We start from the raw sequence: 21,044 nt of genomic DNA, 5'->3' as shown, positions 1-21,044 counted from the left end.
GGATATCTAGGCAGGAGGCCTGGGTTCCAGTCCTGTGAGGCCTTGACCCAGTGCATGACCTCTCCGAGCCCACTCCCTCTACTTGGTTCACCTCCATAATGACAACATAGAATCTCAGTGGCAAAGGCACTATGGGACCACCTATGCCCACTTCCCAGCCAGAGCAGGCATCCCTCCCTAGAGCCTGAGAACATGATCATTCAGCTTTGGTTTGGGCCCTTCCAATGTCAGGGGTCTCACTGCCTTACATGGCAGCTCATTCCTCTCCCGGACACTTTCATGTTATAAAGTGCTTTTGGAGGTGAGTTAAAGAAGAAGAACACTGACAGCAGCTGCTCCGTGGAGTGCCAGGCATGATCCTAAGCCTTTTACATGGATTATTTCATCTGAATCCCACAACAGCCCTGCATACGCGTACTGTCGTTCCTCGTATACAGATCAGGAAGCTGGGGTGTGGAGGGGGAAGCAGCCTGCCCAGGTCACACAGGGGTAAGTGGCTACTGCCCCTTGAACCTCACCTCAGCCGTTCTCACTCTGCCCTCTGAGCCTCACAGAACTGAGGCCTTGTTTTCTTCCAAATGACAGGTTTCATCTGCGGCTCGGTAGCCAGTGAGCTGACCAAGGGTGGAGGTGACACCTAATTCCACTTCGTAACCCTATTTCTGGAACAGTGCCCAGTAGGTCAAAAGCTGCAGATGCTCAGTGGTGAGCAAACAGAGGGCACTGGCCCAGAGTCCAGGCCACAGGAGATGCCACTAGCAGGTGATCCTGGGGACAGCTCCCTTCCCTGGGCCATCATCTCTTCATTGGTAAAATCAGACAGTTAGACTGAGTGATCCCTGAGGTCCCTTCCTGCCTGGCCTTTTGCAATTCCATTCTAAGTTCCCCTGAGGGGGGTTCCCTCAGCAGATACCCCCTCCCTGAGGTGGAACTCCCTCCCACAGCCAAGCCTCCACCTTCCCAACCCGGCCAGGGTTAAAACATCTCCCCTACAACAGAAAAGCCACATTCTTCAAACCTGGCCTTGGGGTCAAAGGGGGTATTCCCGAGAGGAGAGGAAAGTGATGGCCACCAGGCCTGGCTCTGAGCTGTCCTCCTTTGCCTGGCAGGGAGCATGAGTCATCCTTCTCAGGGCAGCCACAGGGCTACTTCTTTCCCATCCACGTCTAAGACCCTCAAAAGTCAGGTGGGGTCCCTGGGGCTTGGGGCTGAGGTGCCTCCTGCAGGCGGCACCTCACAGCTTGCAGTCAGGGTCCAGATGGCCTGGATGTCCCTGTTTGTACACTTAAGGGCAGGGCAGCCACCAGGCACATGTCACAGCCACCAATTCCAAAAAAGTGGCCCAATTCCCATCCTCAGGTTCAACTTCCCACCAGGGGTGAGGGCAGAGATGGTGATCCAGAACCGGCCCTGCACCCCCTTCACCATCAACTCTTCGCTGGCAGCAGCAGTGCTCAATGTGCTTGTCATCTCCCCAGGGAATGGTCTGGGAAACTGTGAGTCCTGGGCTAGCTCCCTACCCCCTAATCCATGCCCTTACCCTCCATACGCCTGAAACCCACTGACGGGTCAGACATTAGTGGGTCCCAAACGTGGCTGCACCTCAGTGGCATCACACATCTGGGTCTCACCCCAGACCTATGACTCCTCTGGGGACGGACCCAGGACTCTGCAAGTTTAACAAGCACCCAGGTCAATCCCCATACAGGCAACCTCATGCCAGGAGTTTGACAACCGGAAGTAGACAGACATCAGAGGTAGAGGTGCAGTTTCTGTAAAGCCCTGGCCTCCATAGGAATTAGAACTTAGAGCTGACGTGGCCCTTGGCATGTGGTGGCTGAGGGTGTACGTGGTGAATGGGGGCTCAGGGATGGGAGGGGAGGTAGAGTGAGAGAAAGGACAGGAAACAGTCATGCAGGAAAAAGGGACCATGAAAGCTATAAACCCCAGGTGGGTGGGAGGAGCCACGCAGATCCTCAAGACAGGTAAGCCTTGAGTGTGTGGGTCAGAGGAATGTGAGCCCTGGGAGTATGGGTTCAGAGAAGAAATCAGAGAAAGCTGCCTTGGCCCAGGTCCAGTTGTGCTGGTTGCTTCTAGGTTAGCGAGGCCTACATGAGGTGGAAAAGAGGGGAAGTGAGGCGACACCTACCTGAGCTGCCAGCGCTCTCAGAAGCACTCCTGGACATCTTAGGCTGGCCGTGTTTGCCGCTGGCCCGCCCGGACCCGGGTGGTGGGGGTCCCGAAGGAGCAGGGGCACCGTCTCCCCTGATGGTGCTGAGGTCCTGCATGCTGAAGCTCCGGAGTCTCTCCGATAAGGCACCCTGTCCCTGGACACAACACAGGAGGGGCACACGTCAGAGGCCTGACCCACAGACCACGGGCAGAAGTCGGGGGCAGACACAACAACGGCCAAGAGGGAGCTCTGACAGCCAGCAAGGCGGAAATCAAGACCTGGAAGGACCCTGCAGAGGGGCAGGTACCGTGCACTTGCTGGAAACATTGAGAGCGTCAAGGCTCAGAATATTCCAGGGCCTCCTCTGGGGCTCCCAGCTCCTTCCTCTCCTTGAGACGCCCCCATGAGGAGCGAGAGCCTCAGACAGACCGGGGGCCAAGGAAACGACTGGCGTGTGCAGTTCCTGCTCTTCAGAGTTGTCTGCTGCTTCTCTGGCTTTACGTAAACAAAGATCCTTATACAGCTACACTTTTCTCAGTTACCAGGACACAAGAATCTGGTTAGAAAATCAAAACCTAATAATCTATGTGCTCAGTCCTTACCCTTTTCAAAGGAAATAAAATAGAGACAGTATTTTTCTAAATGTATGACAACAGCAATTTCCTTTATCTGTTCACGTTACGGTTTATGAGGCACATTTACTTCCACTGTCGCATTTGAGCTTCATAAAATACCCAAAAGGTAATGAATCAGGAGGGAAAAAAATGATATTTCAAAAAACCAACCAAACCAACCCTGCTGACTGTAACCATTTGATATTCTGAGGGAGCCGCAGAATTCATCTCAGCGGGAAATCGCTCTTTTGTTTAGAAAAGCAAGATCAATCCATTCTATTTACGAAAGGATCTGTGTCAGAGAGTGAAAACAAGCATGATGAAGGCTCAGGGCTGGTGGCATTGCGTTAGGTGCCTCAAGGGCTGCAGAGGGAGACTTGGGGGTGGGCAACCTGAGCAGTGAGGGGGCTGGTAGGAGACTGGGCTTATTGAAAGTTGAGTTGGGATTTGAGCAAAAGGTGACAGGCAAGTGACCACCAGGCAAATCGATGAACTCGGGCATCTTCAGAAATACAGTCATGAGCCACACAACGACAGTCTGGTGAACCACAGACCACATATATGATGGACAGCAGGGGAGGGGCGAGGAGGTGTTTTATTTGGATAATGAAGGAGAATGGTCCTAGAGGGCTGGAGGACTTGGGGACAATAAGGCACAACAGACATAACAGAACCCACAAATCAGCACAAAATAAAGGAGAACAGCTAACCAGAGAGCTCTGAGCTGGGGGTGGGATCGGTGACACAAACAGGGGCCACAACAGCTTAGTAAGAGGTTTTCAGGGATGGCCGCAGGGATTGGGGGATTTTCTTTCATTTTACTTAATTAAAAAAATTGTAATGAAAATGAGCCACCAAAGCACAGCAATTCACTGAAGTGACTTTAGTTCATGAAGGAGCCTCTAAAGGAGCAAATGCAGAATGAGTTCGTCAGCAGGAAGGGGGAAAACAAAGGAGCTTGCAGACAGGTTTAGAAGAAATGTCAGCATAAAACAAAGATGCATTAAAATATGAAAAAGATAAGTTCTCAACCTACCAAAGATATAAAAGGTATGTCTCCAGGAAACTAACAGCAACAAAAAGAAAACTATTTAAAGAGTCAAATATGTACAATTAGAATTATAAATCCAGGCACAGGGGTGTTTGTAGGACATTACACAAAAAAAGACAGAAATCACCATGGTTGCCTCAGACACTGCTCTGGAATGAGGGTGGGCACGGGGCCCGAGGCCTCACCTTGTAGACAATAGCAGTTGGGTGGTCTTTGCCAAGAACAGGAGAGTGGGACCTGCCACCCAGTGTAATTCCCCCCAAATCTATCAGCCAATGATCCATGATTATTTTACTCAGAAACATTTTAGATGATATCTAGAATTTAGAAGAAATTAGATGACTAATTTCTAAGAAAAACTGATTCTGAAATACTCTGATAATTATAATGGAATAATTCAATGTTAGGTTAACATTCGGGAAAACCATTCACTGTTTTCTCTTTCATTAATCCTCCCATTTATTCATTTATCTCTTCAACAACTACTTATCAAGGACTTTCTAAGGGCAAGACATCATGCTGCTGTTATTAGGAAATACCAAAAATACAGCTTGAACTCTGACAAATGTAAAGAGACAACGGTACAAATAACCACGCAGAAGTGCCATACCAGAAGCTATAGAAAGTGAAGATTAAGAACCACAGTTCTAGAGTCAGACGTGGATTCAGATTCCAGTCATATCCCTAAGAGCTGGATCACTTAACCCTTGTCCATCTCACTGTTTGCATTTGCAGACTAGCATCCACATGGCAGGATGGTGGTGAGGATCAAATGAGATTAAGCTCATAAAATATCCGTTACAAAGCCCAGTGCACAGTAAGTATTCAAAAAATGTCAACTATAATGACGATGTTACTGCGCTGCTTGAGACACACAAGTTACCGTTGAAATAAAAAACAGAAAGATCACTTCTAGCCAAAAGGACTAGTAGGGGCTTCATGATCCCAAGCCCAAATAAACGGTCAGGCCAGCTGTGTGGCCTAACTCCATCAACGTGTCTCCAGCTCTTACAAACGCTCAGCTGTGCATCTGAGAGAAAGCAGCAGCAGGAATCATACATGTCCATTTTAGCAAAGCACTCAATTCCACTCCCAGAAGCCAGCCAGCCTCGCTCCCACAGCACGAGCGTCATGAAGCCTGGAAGTGGCAGAGGTTAGGAAAGAGAAGGAGATAATAATAGCTCCCTATCAACCTAGTCCTGACTCAGAGGAAATCACAGCGGCATGGATGCAAGACTCTTGAAAACAAATTAGGCCGTACCCGTCACAACAATCTGAGATGGTGAAAATCAATACGGCTCTCTCACTTGTAAACCTCTCAGCCCTGCTCAGTGTCTACTCAAAACCTCATTTCCATTCACCTGCCAGCCCCATTCCACCCTGCCAATTTGGCCCTGCTCTGGAGAACCTTCATGTTGTTATTCTGGGAATAACCAAGAGTTGTTCACTGGTATTCTGCAAAATTGGGTTCTCTATTTTGGGAAAGTAAATTGGATTCCCTAACTTTGGAAAAGCTTAATACCATATTCTCCATAATTCAATGGGCCACGGTTACCATATTAAAAGCTTTGAGAAGTCCTACAGTGTCTCACTCACTGTATCCCAAACATATTTGACCACAGTGGGATATACTGTTTACTTGACCATCCAAAAGTCATTCTCAAACTCAGTTCTTGAAATGATGAGAAAAAATAGATTTCCCAACCTCCCTTGTAGCTGTGGATGGCCATGTGATATAATTCTGGCCAATGGGATGTAAGGGGAAATCTGCTAAGGGATTTCTAGGAAAGGTACTTTCTCTTCCTGATAGGACGAATAAAGCCGGACCCTGCTCCCGGCTTTCTGCCTTTGACTGTGGTGGAAATGCCATCTTGTGACTAGGAGACTCAACAGAGACATCCACTCAGAGCCTTGACATCACTAAGTCACTGGAACAATAACAGCACCCACTTACTTCTAGACTTCTTGCAAATTATTTTCATCAATTCCAAGACATATATTTTTTCATCTTTGAAATTGGAGTGGGTCTTACAATTGTTGTTGCCTGGACATCATGGTCACTGCACACACACGAATACACTTGGTTGTTACTCCCCAAGGCATGACTGGACAGCTGAAACCCCTGAGTGTTCAATTGACAAACCACTTAAGAAGCACTTGAGGAAGGAATATGAGTCCAACGTGTTGTCCAAAACACATTCCACTGACAACTTCTGGTAAGGTCGAGAAAGCAGCAGCATCTGAACTGGCATAACGGGTATCAGCAGCATGGATAAAAATCCCAGAGACAAAAGCTCCGCATCCCTACTGCTCTGGGAGGTAGAGAGTGATGCGGCAGGGTCATAAGTGGATCCTGGTGAGCTGAGCTAAAAAGTGACTCAGAAGACTCAGACTCTTCAGAAGAGTCTGAGAGAGAAGGAGTGAGGTTAGGAAGACCTCAATCAATTCATTGTGCTTACCTGTTCCTTTTAAATATGTACAAAAGTGACACACAAAAAAATCTATGTCTGAACAAGCCTAAAAGAGTCTTTTTAATAGGCAGAAGTAGAAAAGTCTGGTGAAAAAGCATTATGTCCTAATTTAATTGACAATATTTTCTTCCTTAGTGGTACATAAGATAACGACGTCTTAGAAACCACAGCATTTTAGATTCAGCGCAATATGGCTGCACTTTTCAGAGAAGCTTTCTCTAACCATCTGGGCTCCGCATCACGTGCTCTCAGAGCAGTCTGTACTTCTTTCTTGTACTCCATACAATTATATTTAACTATTGGCATTGTTTGTTAGTTTGCCCTCCCTCCAGATTATTTACTATTGCAGCCTTGGCATCTGCCACTCTACCTGATTGCATTAGAGGTCAAGGAGTTGAATGAATGAACGTATGACCGTTTATTGAGCAATCCTCTGAGTAAAGTGTGGCTGCGGGAAATCCCCATGCCCCACCCCAATGCATCAGCCAGGGTCCCCAACCTGAAGGAGCATCTTGTGGAACAGGGACTTGGGCTCTGTCCACAAGGAGTATATGAGAGATGCCAGAGTGCTGCAGGGTGCAAAGGTCAGAGGGCACAGATCTGAGAGGCCTGTCTGAGGGGACAGTCTGAGGTGTCCCCGAGGAGACCACACTTGACCTGGCCTTGGAGGACTTGGGTGGGTGAAGATGGGGACTGGGTGGAAAGAGAAGTATATTTCTTAGTATCTGTCATCACTGCCACTTCATTCCACCCCAGATGAGGTCTTTCTAGCTTTTTCTACTAAGGAGACAGGGGTCCAGTTATACTGTGTTAATGGCCAAATGAATGCATTTGTGAAAGTTCCTGCTGAAAGGTTACAGAGTTTTTTTTAAAGTAACTATGCCAGTGGAGGGCAGGGGCAGGAGTGAAAGTTACTCTTTACCGAATGCCCTCTTTTGTACTTTTAGAATTTTGTACCATGAACGCGTATTACTTTTAAGAAATCATTAGGATTTCATTTTTAGTAACAGCTATAGCACTCTCCCAAGGTAACTGAGGACCCCATTTTGTAAATAGAGGGCTTTCATGATGTTGAAAAATGCCATCCACACCAAAAAAAAAAAAAAAAAGTAGAACTATTTAAAAAAAATAAGCAAGAATAGAGAAGAAAGAAGTAACTATTAAAAAAAAAACAAGAACAGAGAAGGAAGAAGTGGTGTCTCCAGAAACTGCATTATATTCGCTCTCCAACTCCGAGAGCTTAGTCTCAACTCTGGTACAGGGGGCCTTGACCAAGTCAACGTGGTCTTTCTCAGCCTTGCAACCTCATTGGGAAATTAAAGGGTTGAACAAGATTCCCTTCCAACTGGAAAATTCTGAGTTCAAGACCCTCCTCTATGGCTCACTATCTGGCTCTAATTGCATCCAAAATAAGAGTTTCTAGTATGATTTAAATCTCTAGAATAAATGTTGGGCCTCTCTAGGCAACTCAGATGAAGGGTGAATAAATTCCAGCCCATGTGTGTGTGTTTTTTTAAAGTCCTGTATCAATTTCCTCACGAGCCAACACTGAGTTTAGAATATGAGCCATAGGAAAAGCTAAGAATTCTGGGGTCCTTTTGTGAACCAAGGTCAGCTTATTTCAGGTACATGTGAGCACCTGCCCCCGGGGCTCTCACCCCACATGTCAGCACTGTCCTCAGCATCCCACCCCTGGAAGAACCTCTCTACAGCTTAGCATCGTGGGACTGGAAAGGGAGACATACTCGGCCTTCCATGAAAATGATTCCCCTACTTAAATTCTGTCTTACTCTTGACCTCTTTATCCCCCACAGTGTTATAAGCATGGTCTACCCAGTTTTGTTGTTGTTACTTGTTTATTTGCTGTTTATTTTCACAGACTCACCTTGTGGCCCTCTGGGCATGTCAACAAAACGTGGCCAAAGGGTTCTTTCAGCTGTGCTCCTAGAACCCCAGAATTCTGCAGAAGTATCTTCTGGGCAAGGGAGGGTAATCCATTCCTGGTTATTTTAATCTTTTTTTTTTTCCCCTGGCTAAAACTCTTAGAAAATTGGACTTTAAAAGATAAACTGTGTCACTGAATTTTCTATTAATCTGAGATCTTTAATTTCCAATCTTTCTCCCAATTTGTAAGGGATAAGAAAGCCATGTATCCAACACAAACCAAATTTTGTAGGTTTTGATGTCTTTCTTAGTCAGGGGAGGGGATGGGTGTGTTCTTGGGAAAATCTAGACCTTTAATAATCTGGTATTCCCAGTGAAACAATTTACCACTAATAGAATGCCTGCCATTAAGGTCCATAGAGCCCCGATTCAACACAGCAGCTGAGCCTGGTTGTAAGTCCTTGATGAGGTCCTCTTTTCCAGAGGGACACACCAAGTCACAGGGGAAGGCTCCAGCACAGCAGGAATTTTAGCCCATCTCAGCTCATACATATCTAACGCCTGTGACTGATGACAACGAGAGTAAAGACAAAAGGTTTTAGTGAGTCAGGCAATTGATAACAGAGCCACCAGTGTAACCACGTTGCCCACTGGTAATTCAAAAAGAGTTAGTACTTCCCTCTAAAGGGGTACCCACCTTACTGATGGAGTTAACCTCTACAGCTACACATGCTCCATATCAATGCCAAGCAGGCTCCTTATCAACATGCTGGAGAAAGATGGGGGGCTTTTTTTGTGACATAAAATGGACTAACAAACAAAAGAGAAAGAGAGAAAGAGACAGAATTTCTCCCACGATAGCATCAATTATCAAATCCAATTCATTCTCCAGGCGTTAAGCAAACAAAGAAAAAAACCCAAATAAGTTAATCACATGTTAGACGCTACCAAATTAACACAATAAAAGGCTCTAGAAGGACACGAAGTGGCTCTGGGATTAACACACACGTACACACACAGGTGTTGGTAGGAGAGACACCTGGCTTGGATCCAGACCATGTGCTGGTGGGCAGAGGGGGCTGCTGGCCTCTCTACCCGACTGGATCAGTTTGGAGTTAGTCACGCCTCTCAACGGGGTTACCTGCCCTTCTCTGAGGTCCAAAGAGGAGACAAAATGAAAGAGTCGAGCCACCTGATAAAGGGGAAAAGAAAAGAAAGCCATGGGCACCAAGCCTAAAAAACGGGGTTGAAGCGAGCCATGCTGCCCTCACCTCCTACACTTACTCACTCACTCACTCACTCACACACTCACTCACCCACACATCTCTTCATTCATTCATTCACAACAAGGGCTGATGGAGTGTTTACAAAGCTCTGTGTGAAGCCCCACAGAGGAACAAGGGCGAATATGATACCATTCCTGCTCCCAAGGAGCTCACAGTCTAGCTGGGGCATCAAGACACAAATGCACACAAGGGAGCAAATGACAAAGACGATAAAATGTGTGACAGAAGTTCAGGAGATGGAGAGAGCACTGTTGGCTGAAACACCCAGGGGAGGCCTCATTCAAACTCGAGGGAGGCAAGGGCTGTATCATCATCAGAAAGGGGAAGGATATGGTGGCCGGAGAGTGGTCTGAGCCGAGGCGTGAGCGTGGAAACCCGAGGAGCATTTGGGACACTGAGATTGACCATTGTGAGGAGAAGAGGCTCTGGAACTGGCGAACAACGGGAGATTAGCCTGGAAAAACTGTACTTCAGCTGCCTAAATTTGGACTTTGATGAGATGAGAGCTCCACTGAAGGCTTTTGAGTAGTGAGCAATGTGAAGAAAGCAGGACTTTAGAATAATGAGAACATTCTGGATATACCATGTGGTACACACTGAGAACTAGCTCCTGATATTTGCTCTCCCCTCCTTCCTCAGGTTGCAGGTGGGCACACAGACGTCTGGATAAAGACCATATTTCCTAGCCTCTCTGGTCACTTAATGGAAGACAGAATGCAAACACAAACAACTGGTGAGAGAAGGCTGGTTTTGTGCTTCTGTCTGGCACGCTGGCTGGATCTGAGGTGCTGACAGAAGCTGCTGAGGAGGTGACGAGCAGAAGCTGGGAGGTGAGACAGGGTTGTGTCGAATAATGATAGTGCACAGATGAGTCGAGTCCCTGTAATCCAGATCAGGGCCAGTCATCTGAGTCAGGCCAGCACCCAGGTGATGGGGTTTCGGGGTCACCAGGAAGGACTCCACACACAGCAGCAGTCCCTGCCCTCACAGTATAAGTCTGCCATTGAGACACATTGTCTCAGCTGGAAGCTTTGCCTTGTCCGCGCTTCCTCGCAAGGAGACGTGAAGGCCCTGAGGGGAGGTTAATGTGGTAGCAGATCGCTCTTCCTGAGGGGGAGGGGGGACACCAGAGGCGTATGGGAAGGGGACAATGAGACGAGAGAAAGGACTAAGGGGGAAGGAGGGCATCCACAAGACAAATTTGTTCAGCTGTTAGTGAAAAGTGGAGCTATAGCTATACTCACATTTACAAACGTGCCCATGTTATCACAAGCGATACAGCTTTAAAGGAACTATATCTTAGGATGACACATATTTGTGATCTAAGTTCCTTCACCTAGTATGTACCACCGACTGCATTTCAGTGTTGCCCCAGCCTTGCCTGCCATGGCCAGGATTTGCTGGCTGCCTTTTGCATATTAATGCACTTTCTTAACTCCTATAGGTGTTTGATATAAAATGGTCAGAAGAGCAGTCAGACAACCTTAAAAGTATCCATGGCTGCAAGCGACTCTGAAATTCTCTATGGCAGACACTCATCTCTCAGGTATTCAGCCATGGTCCTCAGGGTCTGGTGGTGTAACCCAAATAGAAAAGGGTCAGGAAGTGTCAATCAGGGTGCAGGGATCAGGGAGGGAGCCATGGGGTGCACGGAATGATGCAAGAAACAGTGGACTGGGAGCTAGACCCTCTCACTCTGATTCCAGCTCAGCAACTAACAGCTGTGTGACCTTGGACAAGCCACTCAACATGCAGGTCTCAATGTCCTCCCCTGTGAAGTAAGCAGTTACAGAGATGATGTCTTAGGTTCCCTCCTGCTCTAGCAACCCACGGTCTGAGGTTCCCCCTCTCTTGGTGGGGAGGTGCTCACGTGTTGTAAGCTGTCCCTCAGGGACCCACTCACCTCAAGGCTGAAGAGGCCCAGAGCCATGAGGGACCCGAGGCCCAGGGCAGGTGAGTGGCTTGCCCAGAGAGACAGAGCACAGGCAAGGCAGACCGGGACAACACCCAATACCACACTCATACCACCACACCACAGAGCCAAGACAGGAAGAGAGCCTAGATCCACACCAGTGGGAAACACAGCCTCCTCTCCAGAAGAGTCTGAATTGTAAATAACTTCCCAATGCCAGCAACTGATTTGTTTCTTTTTTTAAGATTGGCACCTGAGCTAACATCTGTTGCCAATCTTCTTTTTTTCCCCTTTGTCCTAAAGTCCCCCAGCACACAGTTGTATATTCTAATTGTAGGTCCTTCTGGCTGTGCTATGTGGCCTGATGAGCGATATCTAGGTCCACATCTGGGATCCGAACCAGAGAAACCCTGGGCTGCCGAAGTGGAGCACGTGAACTTAAGCACTCGGCCACGGGGATGGCCCCTGACTTGTTTCTTTTATTTGGTTCAACAGTGAAGAGACAATCATGATCAACTTCAGAGACCAAGCTGCCATACGAGGAGAAGGGAACAATGGTAACCTTTATTAAGAATTTAGTGTGAGCTCTGCACTCTGTGACGTCTTTACGTACATCGTCTTAAACTACTTTGCAGTAGGCACCATTATCACGCCCACTTTGCAGGTGAAGAAGCTGAGGCTCACAGAGGTGCAACAGTAAGTGAGGGAGCTGAGACTTTTACCCCGAGTCTGCTTATCTCCAAGGCCCACACTTGATGCTACCCACGGCTCTACTGGCGGAGATAGCTAAAGATATGCACAACCGTCCTTCATTCCTTTAACATTTACTGAGCACCTACAGGGCATGCAGATAAGACATGAATGTAAATGACTACAAGAGTGCCACGGGGGGATCAAGGAGCAAGAGACCAGTTCCACCTGGAATCCAGGAAGGTTCTGTGGAGGCAGCAGCATTTGACCTTGAAGGGTGGACAGGATTTCAAACAGGAAACAGGGGCAGATGAAGGACTAATAAGCAGAGGCAGGAAAGAGAAAATTCTAGAAACAGGGCACAGAGTTGCGATTTCTAGAACAGCACAGAAGGTGGTGCTGTGAGTGCAGCACAATAAGAGCCAAAAAGGTAAGGACAGACAACACAAGAAGGCTAAGATCAGGTTTGGACTGCACCAGCCTCAAACAGGAAGGGAGAGTAGCAGTGACTACTTAGGTAGCTACTGGAATAGTCCAAGCTAGAGGGGGGGAGGCTGGGAAGAAGGTCTGGAAGCAAGGAAAGGATGTCAAATAGGCAGGACTTGAAGATAAGTGGGAGGAAGGAGGAGCATGAAGATGACTGAGAATGGGAGCCTGGGGGCCTGAAAGGATGGTGATTTCATTATCATCAGAAAGATGGGACACAGAGTGGCAGATTTGGAGCTAGGCAAATGTTGACTAAAGGTACCAAGGAGAGACAGGGAGGATAAGTTCAGCAGAGAATCAGAAACGCTGGACTTGAGTCCCACGGAAGCCGATCTGGGAACCAAGTGCATCAGGTGACAGCCGGAGGTGAGCACGGAAGCCGATCTGGCAACCAAGTGCATCAGGTGACAGCCGGAGGTGAGGGAAAGGATGAGATGGTTCTGGGAGGCAGAGGAGAGTAAGGGGCAGGGCCCATGGAGAAATCTCACCCAATACTGAGGGAGTGACAGGAGGAAGGAGGGAGTGAGCAAGAGAGGAGTCAGGAAGGAAGAGGTGACCAGGAAGGCATCATGCCAAGAAACAGCTCTTCCCACTCATGTGTGAGCCTAAAAATGCTTTCTCAGACCTCTCAGGTCAACCAGGCTCTTCTTAGCGGTCAGAGAGGCGGGCGGCCTTCTCTCTTTCCACGTGGACCCTGGCTTATCTGGCTACATGTAATCTCCACAGGTAAACTTGGAACAGAAACTGGGCAAGTCACATTAGACCAGCAACTCCGCAAGAGTCCCTGGCCCTTCTTCTTCAGCGGACTTGTGACGCTGGGCCTTTTGTTTGTTTTAATCCACCTCACCATCTATGGAGTGAGTGAGGTGAGGCAACATTCCAAGAAGAAATACTGGGAGGATGGGAATCCAGAATGACGGGGGGTGAATGACAAAGGCGAGTATGGTGGAACACTGGTCAAAAGTCTTGCTTGGCTCTGCTTCAACGCGTTTTAGAAAGCTAAGCTCAGGTGCAAGCTGCTTGTTCGGGAGACGAGAGGGTAGGGCATACTTCCAAACTTTTCCAGCAGGTTGTCCACAACAGTTTAGATAATCTTGATGTTTAAAACTGGTTGCCAAGGTGAATTCTAAATATTAATTTTATGTCACACAGTCTTTGGCTATAATCGAAGAAAGAAGGCTAACTTGGTGTAAGCTAGCACAGTGGCTGGGAAGGTTCCTCGGACGGGTGTAGAGACAGCATGAGGCTTCTTGGAGCCCTTGGCCACTTGGATTCAACAGACACAAGGGTGTGACGCCAGAAAAACGAGACGCAGGGACCTGGAGGGGACAGCAGTCTTCTCTCCTTCCTTAGAAATACCCTCTCAGCATGAGCTGATACAGGGAGGTTTTATAAAAAGAAAATCAAGACCTGCCCTCTGATTAATTTTAAACAAGTAGTTTTTTGCTAGAAAGAAAACAAAGGTCAGGGCAAATGATTTCAGTCTGGTCAGCAGCCCCAAATCACTAGGCTTATGAATTTCTTGGAATGAGCTTCTGGTTCCAAAAATAAAGTTTCATGGTGGTTTGCAGGCAGTATTTTATTCAAGCAAGAGGTTTAGGTAAAGCAGTGATGGATAAAAGATAAGAAGAAGAGGGAGAGGACTGTTTTTTTAATAACTATTTATGCTGAACTGTTTTGTAGAGTTTGTTTTAATTTTAAGGCAAAATTGAGTGAGAATTTTAAAAAATGAGTAGGAAAACACTACAGTTTCTCTCTCTGTGGACTGTGCCTAGCTGTTCAGATGCTATAACCAACGCTTGGCTATATCCTGGTGGCCGCTGACCATAATTTCAGGCAAAGTGCCTGAGTTTTGGCCAGGAGGTAGGGAAAGTGGAGGTCATGGTATGAAAGCAAGGCTGGACCAGGGGAGAGGATGAAGAAACGGAAGGTATACCATGGGGGATGCTATAGGCTGAGTTTCCATCTCCTTATTTTCCCAGAGAACCTCATATCCAGAGGCCCCAAAGTGCCAAGTGGGGAAGGGCAGGGTCCTTGTCAAAGTAGAGCACTGCCGGTGAAGGGGTGAAAATAAGACAAAGGAGAACCCAAGAGGTTTAACAGAGGGCTTGGGGCAGTGCTGCCCAATAGAACTTTCAGCAATGATGGAAATGTTCTACGTCTGTGCTAGCCAGCAGCCATGGTGGCTGCTGAGGACCTGAAATGGGGTTAGTACACGTGAGAAATTGAATTTTAAATTTACTTAATTTTAATTAATTTAAATTTAAATAGCCACATGGGGCAACTGGCTACCATATTGGACAGAGCAGGATTGGAGGAACCAAAAGGTTTCTTCTTCAGATCCATCAATGAGGTTTAATGAGTGGCTATGAGTACAGAACAGTAAACAAGTAGTAGCTGTTTGGTTTTTTTCTTTTTTTTTTTAAAGATTGGCACCTTAGCTAACATCTGTTGCCAATCTTTCTTTTTTCTTCTCCCCAAAGCCCCCAGTACATTCTTGTATATTCTAGTTGTAGGTCCTTCTGGTTGTGCTGTGTGGGACGCCACCTCAGCGTGGCCTGATGAGCAGTGCTAGGTCCACACCCAGGATCCAAAGTGGCGAGACCCTGGGCCGCCAAAGCAGAGTGTGCGAACTTAACCACTTGGCCACGGCGCCAGCCGGTTTGGTTTTTTTTTTTTTTTGTCTAAGCAAGAAACAAAGGAAAAGAATCCAAAGTCCCTCATCTCCAGAAGCTGACAGTCTAATAGGAAACATTAGATTCTAAGCAGAAAAAAACACACACAATCTGGGGAAGAAGAACCCCTAATTCACCGAAGGCCAGCTTCCCTCGGAGCAGCTGTCTTCCACAGACGACTTTAATCACAGCATTGGTACCACTGGAACTGTTCTGGGGAGAGGATCTCCAGAGGAAGGCAAACAGCATTATTTTTTCAAGCGATGAGACCGAGTAAAAAGCAAGGCTGGTTTACCAGGTTTGAGAACTGGGCAGGTGGAAGAGATCTAATATGTGGTTCAAGTTTCAAGAGGAATAAGGCAGCCTGGATACCTCGCGGTTTTAAAACTTTTGATCGATTGGTTTTTTTCACTATGGTTTCTCCTATGTGACAATGTGTTTTGCTTAACAAATGAATTTCTAGAGCATTATTTTTAAAAGGCAAAGAGATTTCCAGTTTTAGTCTTAAAAAGACCTGGGGCTCAATTTTCCCTCAAGGTGGAATTACCGGCTGGGAAACAGTTAAGATCCAGGCGCGGAGCCAGCCAAGAACCTAGGGACGCTTAGACAGAAGGTGTTAGAGAAGTGTGTTCTCAGCAAGGACACAAAGCAGCTGTCATAGAAAAGAAGCATCCACATGTCTGGAGGAGACGGATTAGACCTTGGGGAAGCCTGGGAGAAATCTCCCATGTGTCATTTCTTTGTTTTAGCTTTTCCAGTTCTCAGATAAAATACTAACATTAACAACAGCTTATATCTGTACAGTGATACAGTTTACAAAGTTTCTTCACACTTCATGATGATGCAAAAACCCTGAAAACATTCATTGTTTTTTTTTTTTAGGGAAAGGGCTCAGGGCTCGATATTATGAAACAAAAAAAAGGATTAATGAAAAGTGTAGCTACGTTATGTTGGACACCTGAAACTAACATAATGTTATTTGTCAATTATACCGTCATTGAAAAAAAAGTGTAGCCAAACCATCTTTTAAGCTCCGTACTTGGGAGCCATCAAAGGATGGAAAACAGAGCAGAAGACGGGTGGAGGAGGGTTCCCCCAGGGTAACCGAAAAGGCTGCTGTTCAGGGTTCAGGCGGGTGCAGCGCACTGAGCTGGGCTCTTGGGAGCACAACAGATGTCCAAGAGCATGTATTCTCACCATAGTATTTCCCAACTGGCATTAAGTTTTGAGGAAATTAAACATTCATATACTCAAACACACCCCAGTTTCTCATTCTCAAGGTTAATGCTTCTAAGGAGTGAAAGCTGCACCCCAGGAATGCTAAAGCAGGGAACTGTTTAAACTCCAATCACCTGTGCGCTTATAGTTCTGAACGGGGTCTCAGGCAGTGACCCACACAGAGCTGGCTGTTTAAAAAACATCAGGGGAACTTGTTAAAAATAGAGATTCATGGGCCCACTGCCTGAGATTCTGGTTCAGCACATCTGAGAATCTATTAAAAAACAAAGAACAAAGCTTTCCAGGTGGTTTGGACACAAGAGCCAGAAATGGATCCACTGGTGGAGTCATTCTCCTTTGACCCCTGTCTGGCATGATCCATTGTTGCTATGGAAACCACTGATTGACTCCTCAGCCAGACTGGATTTTACTTTTTTTTTTCTTTTAAGTACACAACTGCTTCAAAAATAGAGGGCATTATTTTTGGAAAAGAAGATATGTTTCTCTCTCAAGATATTTGTATTTAGAGAGGAAGAGCAAAGCCCCCAAAAGGCAGCAAATTTTCTCATCTGAAACCAAATTCAGCAGGAAGCCGGCGGCATCCCTCACTACTTTAGTCCAACTAGAAAGAATTAATGAGCAGTTATTTCATGAGCCAAGTTTCAGACTGTCTGGAGCTTCCTTCAGGTTTAGCTGTTGTAAGGTGCCCGGGTGGAGGTTTGGGCTCAGGGGAAATTTCCCCAGTGGTCTGAGGGGCTGGCAGTGGCTGACCAAGATGGTATCAAGGTTCTGGAGGCTTCAGCTCGAGGCAGACCTGGAAAAGGATGGCCCTACGGTATTACTGTCAGAATAAAATGTACACACCTGCAGCTGAGTGGCCGGGTGACCCGTGTTGAGCTACCCTGATAAAAGTACCACAGTTACGCTCCATGACTGAACTGAGGAAGGAGCAGTAACCCATTTTCCTTCAGGCTTCAGAAGCAGAGGAGATGAGATGGAGAAACGGGCAGAGAGAGGTTCTCTGTAGCTTTATGTTGCAAAGTTGGTCTGCTGAATTCAGAATTTAGCAGTTCTGAGTTCTCTTTTCTTTCAACTTAATAAAAGCATAAAACGGTTGCAACTCCAACAGTAGGATCTTGGAATTCACTGGTCATTGTAAATCCTGATACAGTTCCTTGGGACACCAAAGTGGAATTTCCCCTCCAAAGATACTCACTGGAATCCATCACCTTGCCAGCAACTATTGTCCTAAGGTGGGCAGGGCCCCTCCAGGCACCAGCTGTATGGAGCAGGGCGACACTTCACTACAGTTCTGTGTTATAGAAGGAGCTGGTCCTTCTCTGAAATAAGAATCATTCCGTTTTGGTTCTCCGGTCTCTAACAGCCTTTTTTTTTTTTTTTTTTTTTGAGGAAGATTAGCCCTGAGCTAACATCTGCTGCCAATCCTCTTTTTGCTGAGGAAGACTGGCCCTGAGCTAACATCCATGTCCATCTTCCTCTACTTTATATGTGGGACACCTGCCACAGCATGGCTTGCCAAGCAGTGCCATGTCTGCACCCAGGATCCGAACCGGGAAACCCCGGGCCACTGAAGTGGAACGTGCACACACCGGGCGGGCCCCTTTCCCAGCCTTTGTCTGCAGAACTCCTTCACTTCACCTGCTTTTCAAACAAACACTCAGCCCCAGGTGCTAAGTCTTTATCTCAGAAATGCTCCTAATGTGCTTCTCTCTGTTTCGGCGCAGGGAAAATCCTGGCTGGCTGTCAGCAAACCTCCATCGCACCATCCACGCACAGTCCATGGGCACCAAGATGTGCATTAATCATCTACTTGCAATCCCTTTCACAGCTCTGGCCCCTTCTCTAAAACCCTCCCATCACCATCCAGGACCTATAGCTTCCCTTTGCTAATCCAACTCACCTCCCAACCAATGTGTCTTCCCAACCATTAGCATAACTCTCTCTCCTCCACCCCCAGCTGATCGTAGACCCTGCCCCACCTTTGGATTTAGGGGACGGGATTGACACCAGAAAACACGAGCGCCAACTGCTGAATTTACTCTGAGAGTAAACATCTCCCAATTTAATTTTTCAGGGCTGAGCACACAACGAGAAACTGACACAACGACAAGGAGAACAGGATGTGAGAAGAAGCCGGGAAGGAACGCAGAGGACTTGTGAACAGGGCTGGATGGGAACGAGAAGGAAGTCATGCTTGTGTCACAATATCCCACAAACCAGTGTTTATTTCAAACCTCCTCCACCACTGGCTGCTACTGCTACACTCATCATCGTCCTCCATGTTGGAACCACTCAACTTACTCTGGGACCCTGGGTTCCCTCCCCTGGATCTTTTGGGCCACATGAGTGTAGAGGCCACCCATTCACTCAGGTAGCCTCTCCACCTGTCTACTGTGAGTTTAGGTGATTCCCAGTGCATCCTGGGAAACTGCAGAGAAGAGCTCACTCCCTCACTTTTCCTATTCTCTTTCTCCTGGGCTTAAGTTCCAAGTACTTCAGAGGTTCTTTACCTGGGACCCAGAGATGAGCTTCAGGGGCTCTGGGAACCTCTTGATATTGCATATATCATTTTTGTGTTTGTGTGTATGTGTGCGCATGCATGCATGCAATTTTATGGGGGCAAGAGTCACCAATTTTTCCATCAGATTTTCAAAGGAACCCCAAAAACAATGAGGATCCACTGATTGGTCCTTAGCCCATCCTGTGTGAGTTGCATGGATGACGAGCAGGGCAGGCTGGAGGGACCGAGATGCTCACACAGCCGGGGTGCTCAAGGCCGGGCACAGTACCTTGGAAGCAGCCATCACTGCTGCGGTGGCCGCCACGTTCAAGCCCCGCTTCCCATAGTGCACAAGGGCATCGTAACTTCGGTCTTTCGCTTGGACCAGGCAATCATCGATTTCCTGCCAAAGGAAAAACAGAGGCATACTGAGTTGGAAGGCTCAAATAAATCTCTGTTCTTTCTCCCTTCTCCCGAGCACTGGTCTTGGCAGCTTGCCCAACCACTGATTCTCCCTGGGACTGGAAAGTTATAGGCATTAGAGGGTGTGTGTATAGACGGGAGGAGGGAGAGAGACCAAAGAGATATGGGAGAGTGGAAAAAGGGATTTTGAAAAAACAACAACTTACTGACCCAGGAAAGTTTTCTTCAAGTGACACCCTAGGATTGCTCCTAAAGTCCTCTAACCTTCCAGGGGGCCTCCAGGGGGTCCTGGATGTGGGCAACCCTACCTTCTACACATAGCCACTCTAAAAGACACTGAAGGAACCTGGGGTGGAGAGAATGCCAAGAATTGAACATCGACCCTCACAGCTGCCACCACCCAGCTGTCAGCCTCTACACACAGTTTCGTCTTCTGAAAAATGAGGACAGTGACAGCACCTAACTCATAGAGCACACTGAGGACGACATGAGATCATTCCAGGAAAGCATCTGACACTGGGGCTGGTTTCAGTAAGTGAGAACCATTGTCATCTTCCTTATCTCAAGGGGGTCGGGCCCTGGCAGCTCTAAAATTCTATTATTCTATAGCTATTTCATATTATACCCCACTAGCTCCCTATGTGTGTATCAATGGGAGGGACTAGGATACAGAAAGAGATAGATTTTATTTTTGTTGATCAGGGAGATTATTTTACAGATAACGAAATAAAAGCAGAAATTAGAAGTCATCCAGCATCATACCACAAGGTAAAGGTGGGGTGGGAAAGAGGATTGAGGTCTCCTTCAGGGACCAAAACCAAGTAAAATATTGGTTTAGTTCAAATTTGGATCAACTCTGGCTTATTCTTCTTGTTTGTTTGTTTTGGGTTGTTTTGGTGTCATTATTTTGAGAAAACAGCTGTCTTGCAATTACAGTAGCTCCTTTCAGAGTTCAGTAAGACAATGACATTTGGCCTCAGTCTCATTTGAAGTTCAGCCCATCAGTGCATTTCCTCTGCTCTGAGGTAGGCCGGTGGGGCAGAAAACCCCCTGCTCACTCCTTGTGTAGGCTTCCCCGGGAAGTCATGACCATCAGTTTCCACTGCAACCTGTGACTGACTCTGGAAGCGATTCTTGGCAGCTCCTAAGAGTCAGTCACCTTCACTTCAATGGGAATTACAGTGGTGGCTTCAGGGAAAGCCTGGCGTTTGTGCAAAGGGACGTAGGTACAGTAGGGATCTGATAACCAGGTCAAGAGAGGGATTGCCATTCCTCAAAATCCACCCTTCAGAGACAGGAAGTCCTGTGTCCTGGTTCCTAAAGGGATTCTCAGAAATGTCTACGGTAGTCAGCGCATCCAATCGATATGCTCCCCCAAAGCCTTCCCTAGAAGTCCAAAGTATTCAACTTTCAGAAACAACAGAATTACGATACAAAGCCACTTCTATTTTTCCTATTTTATGTTAAAGAAACCTATCACACAATCAGTCTAGAAAGTCATATAATGTAATTAGCAAATTATACAGTGTTGGACCCAATATGTAATCCCACGCTTGGGAATTTATTCTATGATAATAAGTCAAAAGAGGGAATTAAACTTCACACTTGGCATTGTTTGTGGGTCATTATGAAGACCAAGT

The 21,044-nt window shown here is 46.9% G+C and overlaps 1 protein-coding gene across 17 annotated transcripts in view; it reads right to left on the bottom strand.

Moving 5' to 3' along the window:
- Positions 1 to 21,044, bottom strand: part of REEP1 (receptor accessory protein 1) — a 98,053-nt gene that overhangs the window by 13,693 nt on the left and 63,316 nt on the right. For 7 of the 17 annotated variants that reach the window (XR_011425948.1, XM_070235193.1, XM_023618775.2 and 4 more), the window contains exons 5-6: positions 19,271 to 19,384; positions 2,150 to 2,327 (exon numbers count right to left, since the gene is read on the bottom strand). Coding sequence is in view for 16 of the 17 variants with exons in the window: in XM_070235193.1 (XP_070091294.1) it covers positions 2,150 to 2,327; positions 19,271 to 19,384 (292 nt within the window). In the remaining variant the exon portion in view is untranslated. Of the gene's footprint in view, positions 1 to 2,149; positions 2,328 to 8,194; positions 8,285 to 9,205; positions 9,386 to 19,270; positions 19,385 to 21,044 lie in introns of all 17 variants that reach the window. The other 10 variants (XM_023618773.2, XM_070235185.1, XM_070235191.1 and 7 more) reach the window with 3 other exon arrangements.

Source organism: Equus caballus, chromosome 15 (genome assembly GCF_041296265.1).
Source record: "Equus caballus isolate H_3958 breed thoroughbred chromosome 15, TB-T2T, whole genome shotgun sequence".
NCBI lineage: Eukaryota > Metazoa > Chordata > Mammalia > Perissodactyla > Equidae > Equus > Equus caballus.
The sequence above is the reverse complement of the archived record's forward strand: the minus strand, read 5'-3'. Positions and strand labels throughout refer to the sequence as shown.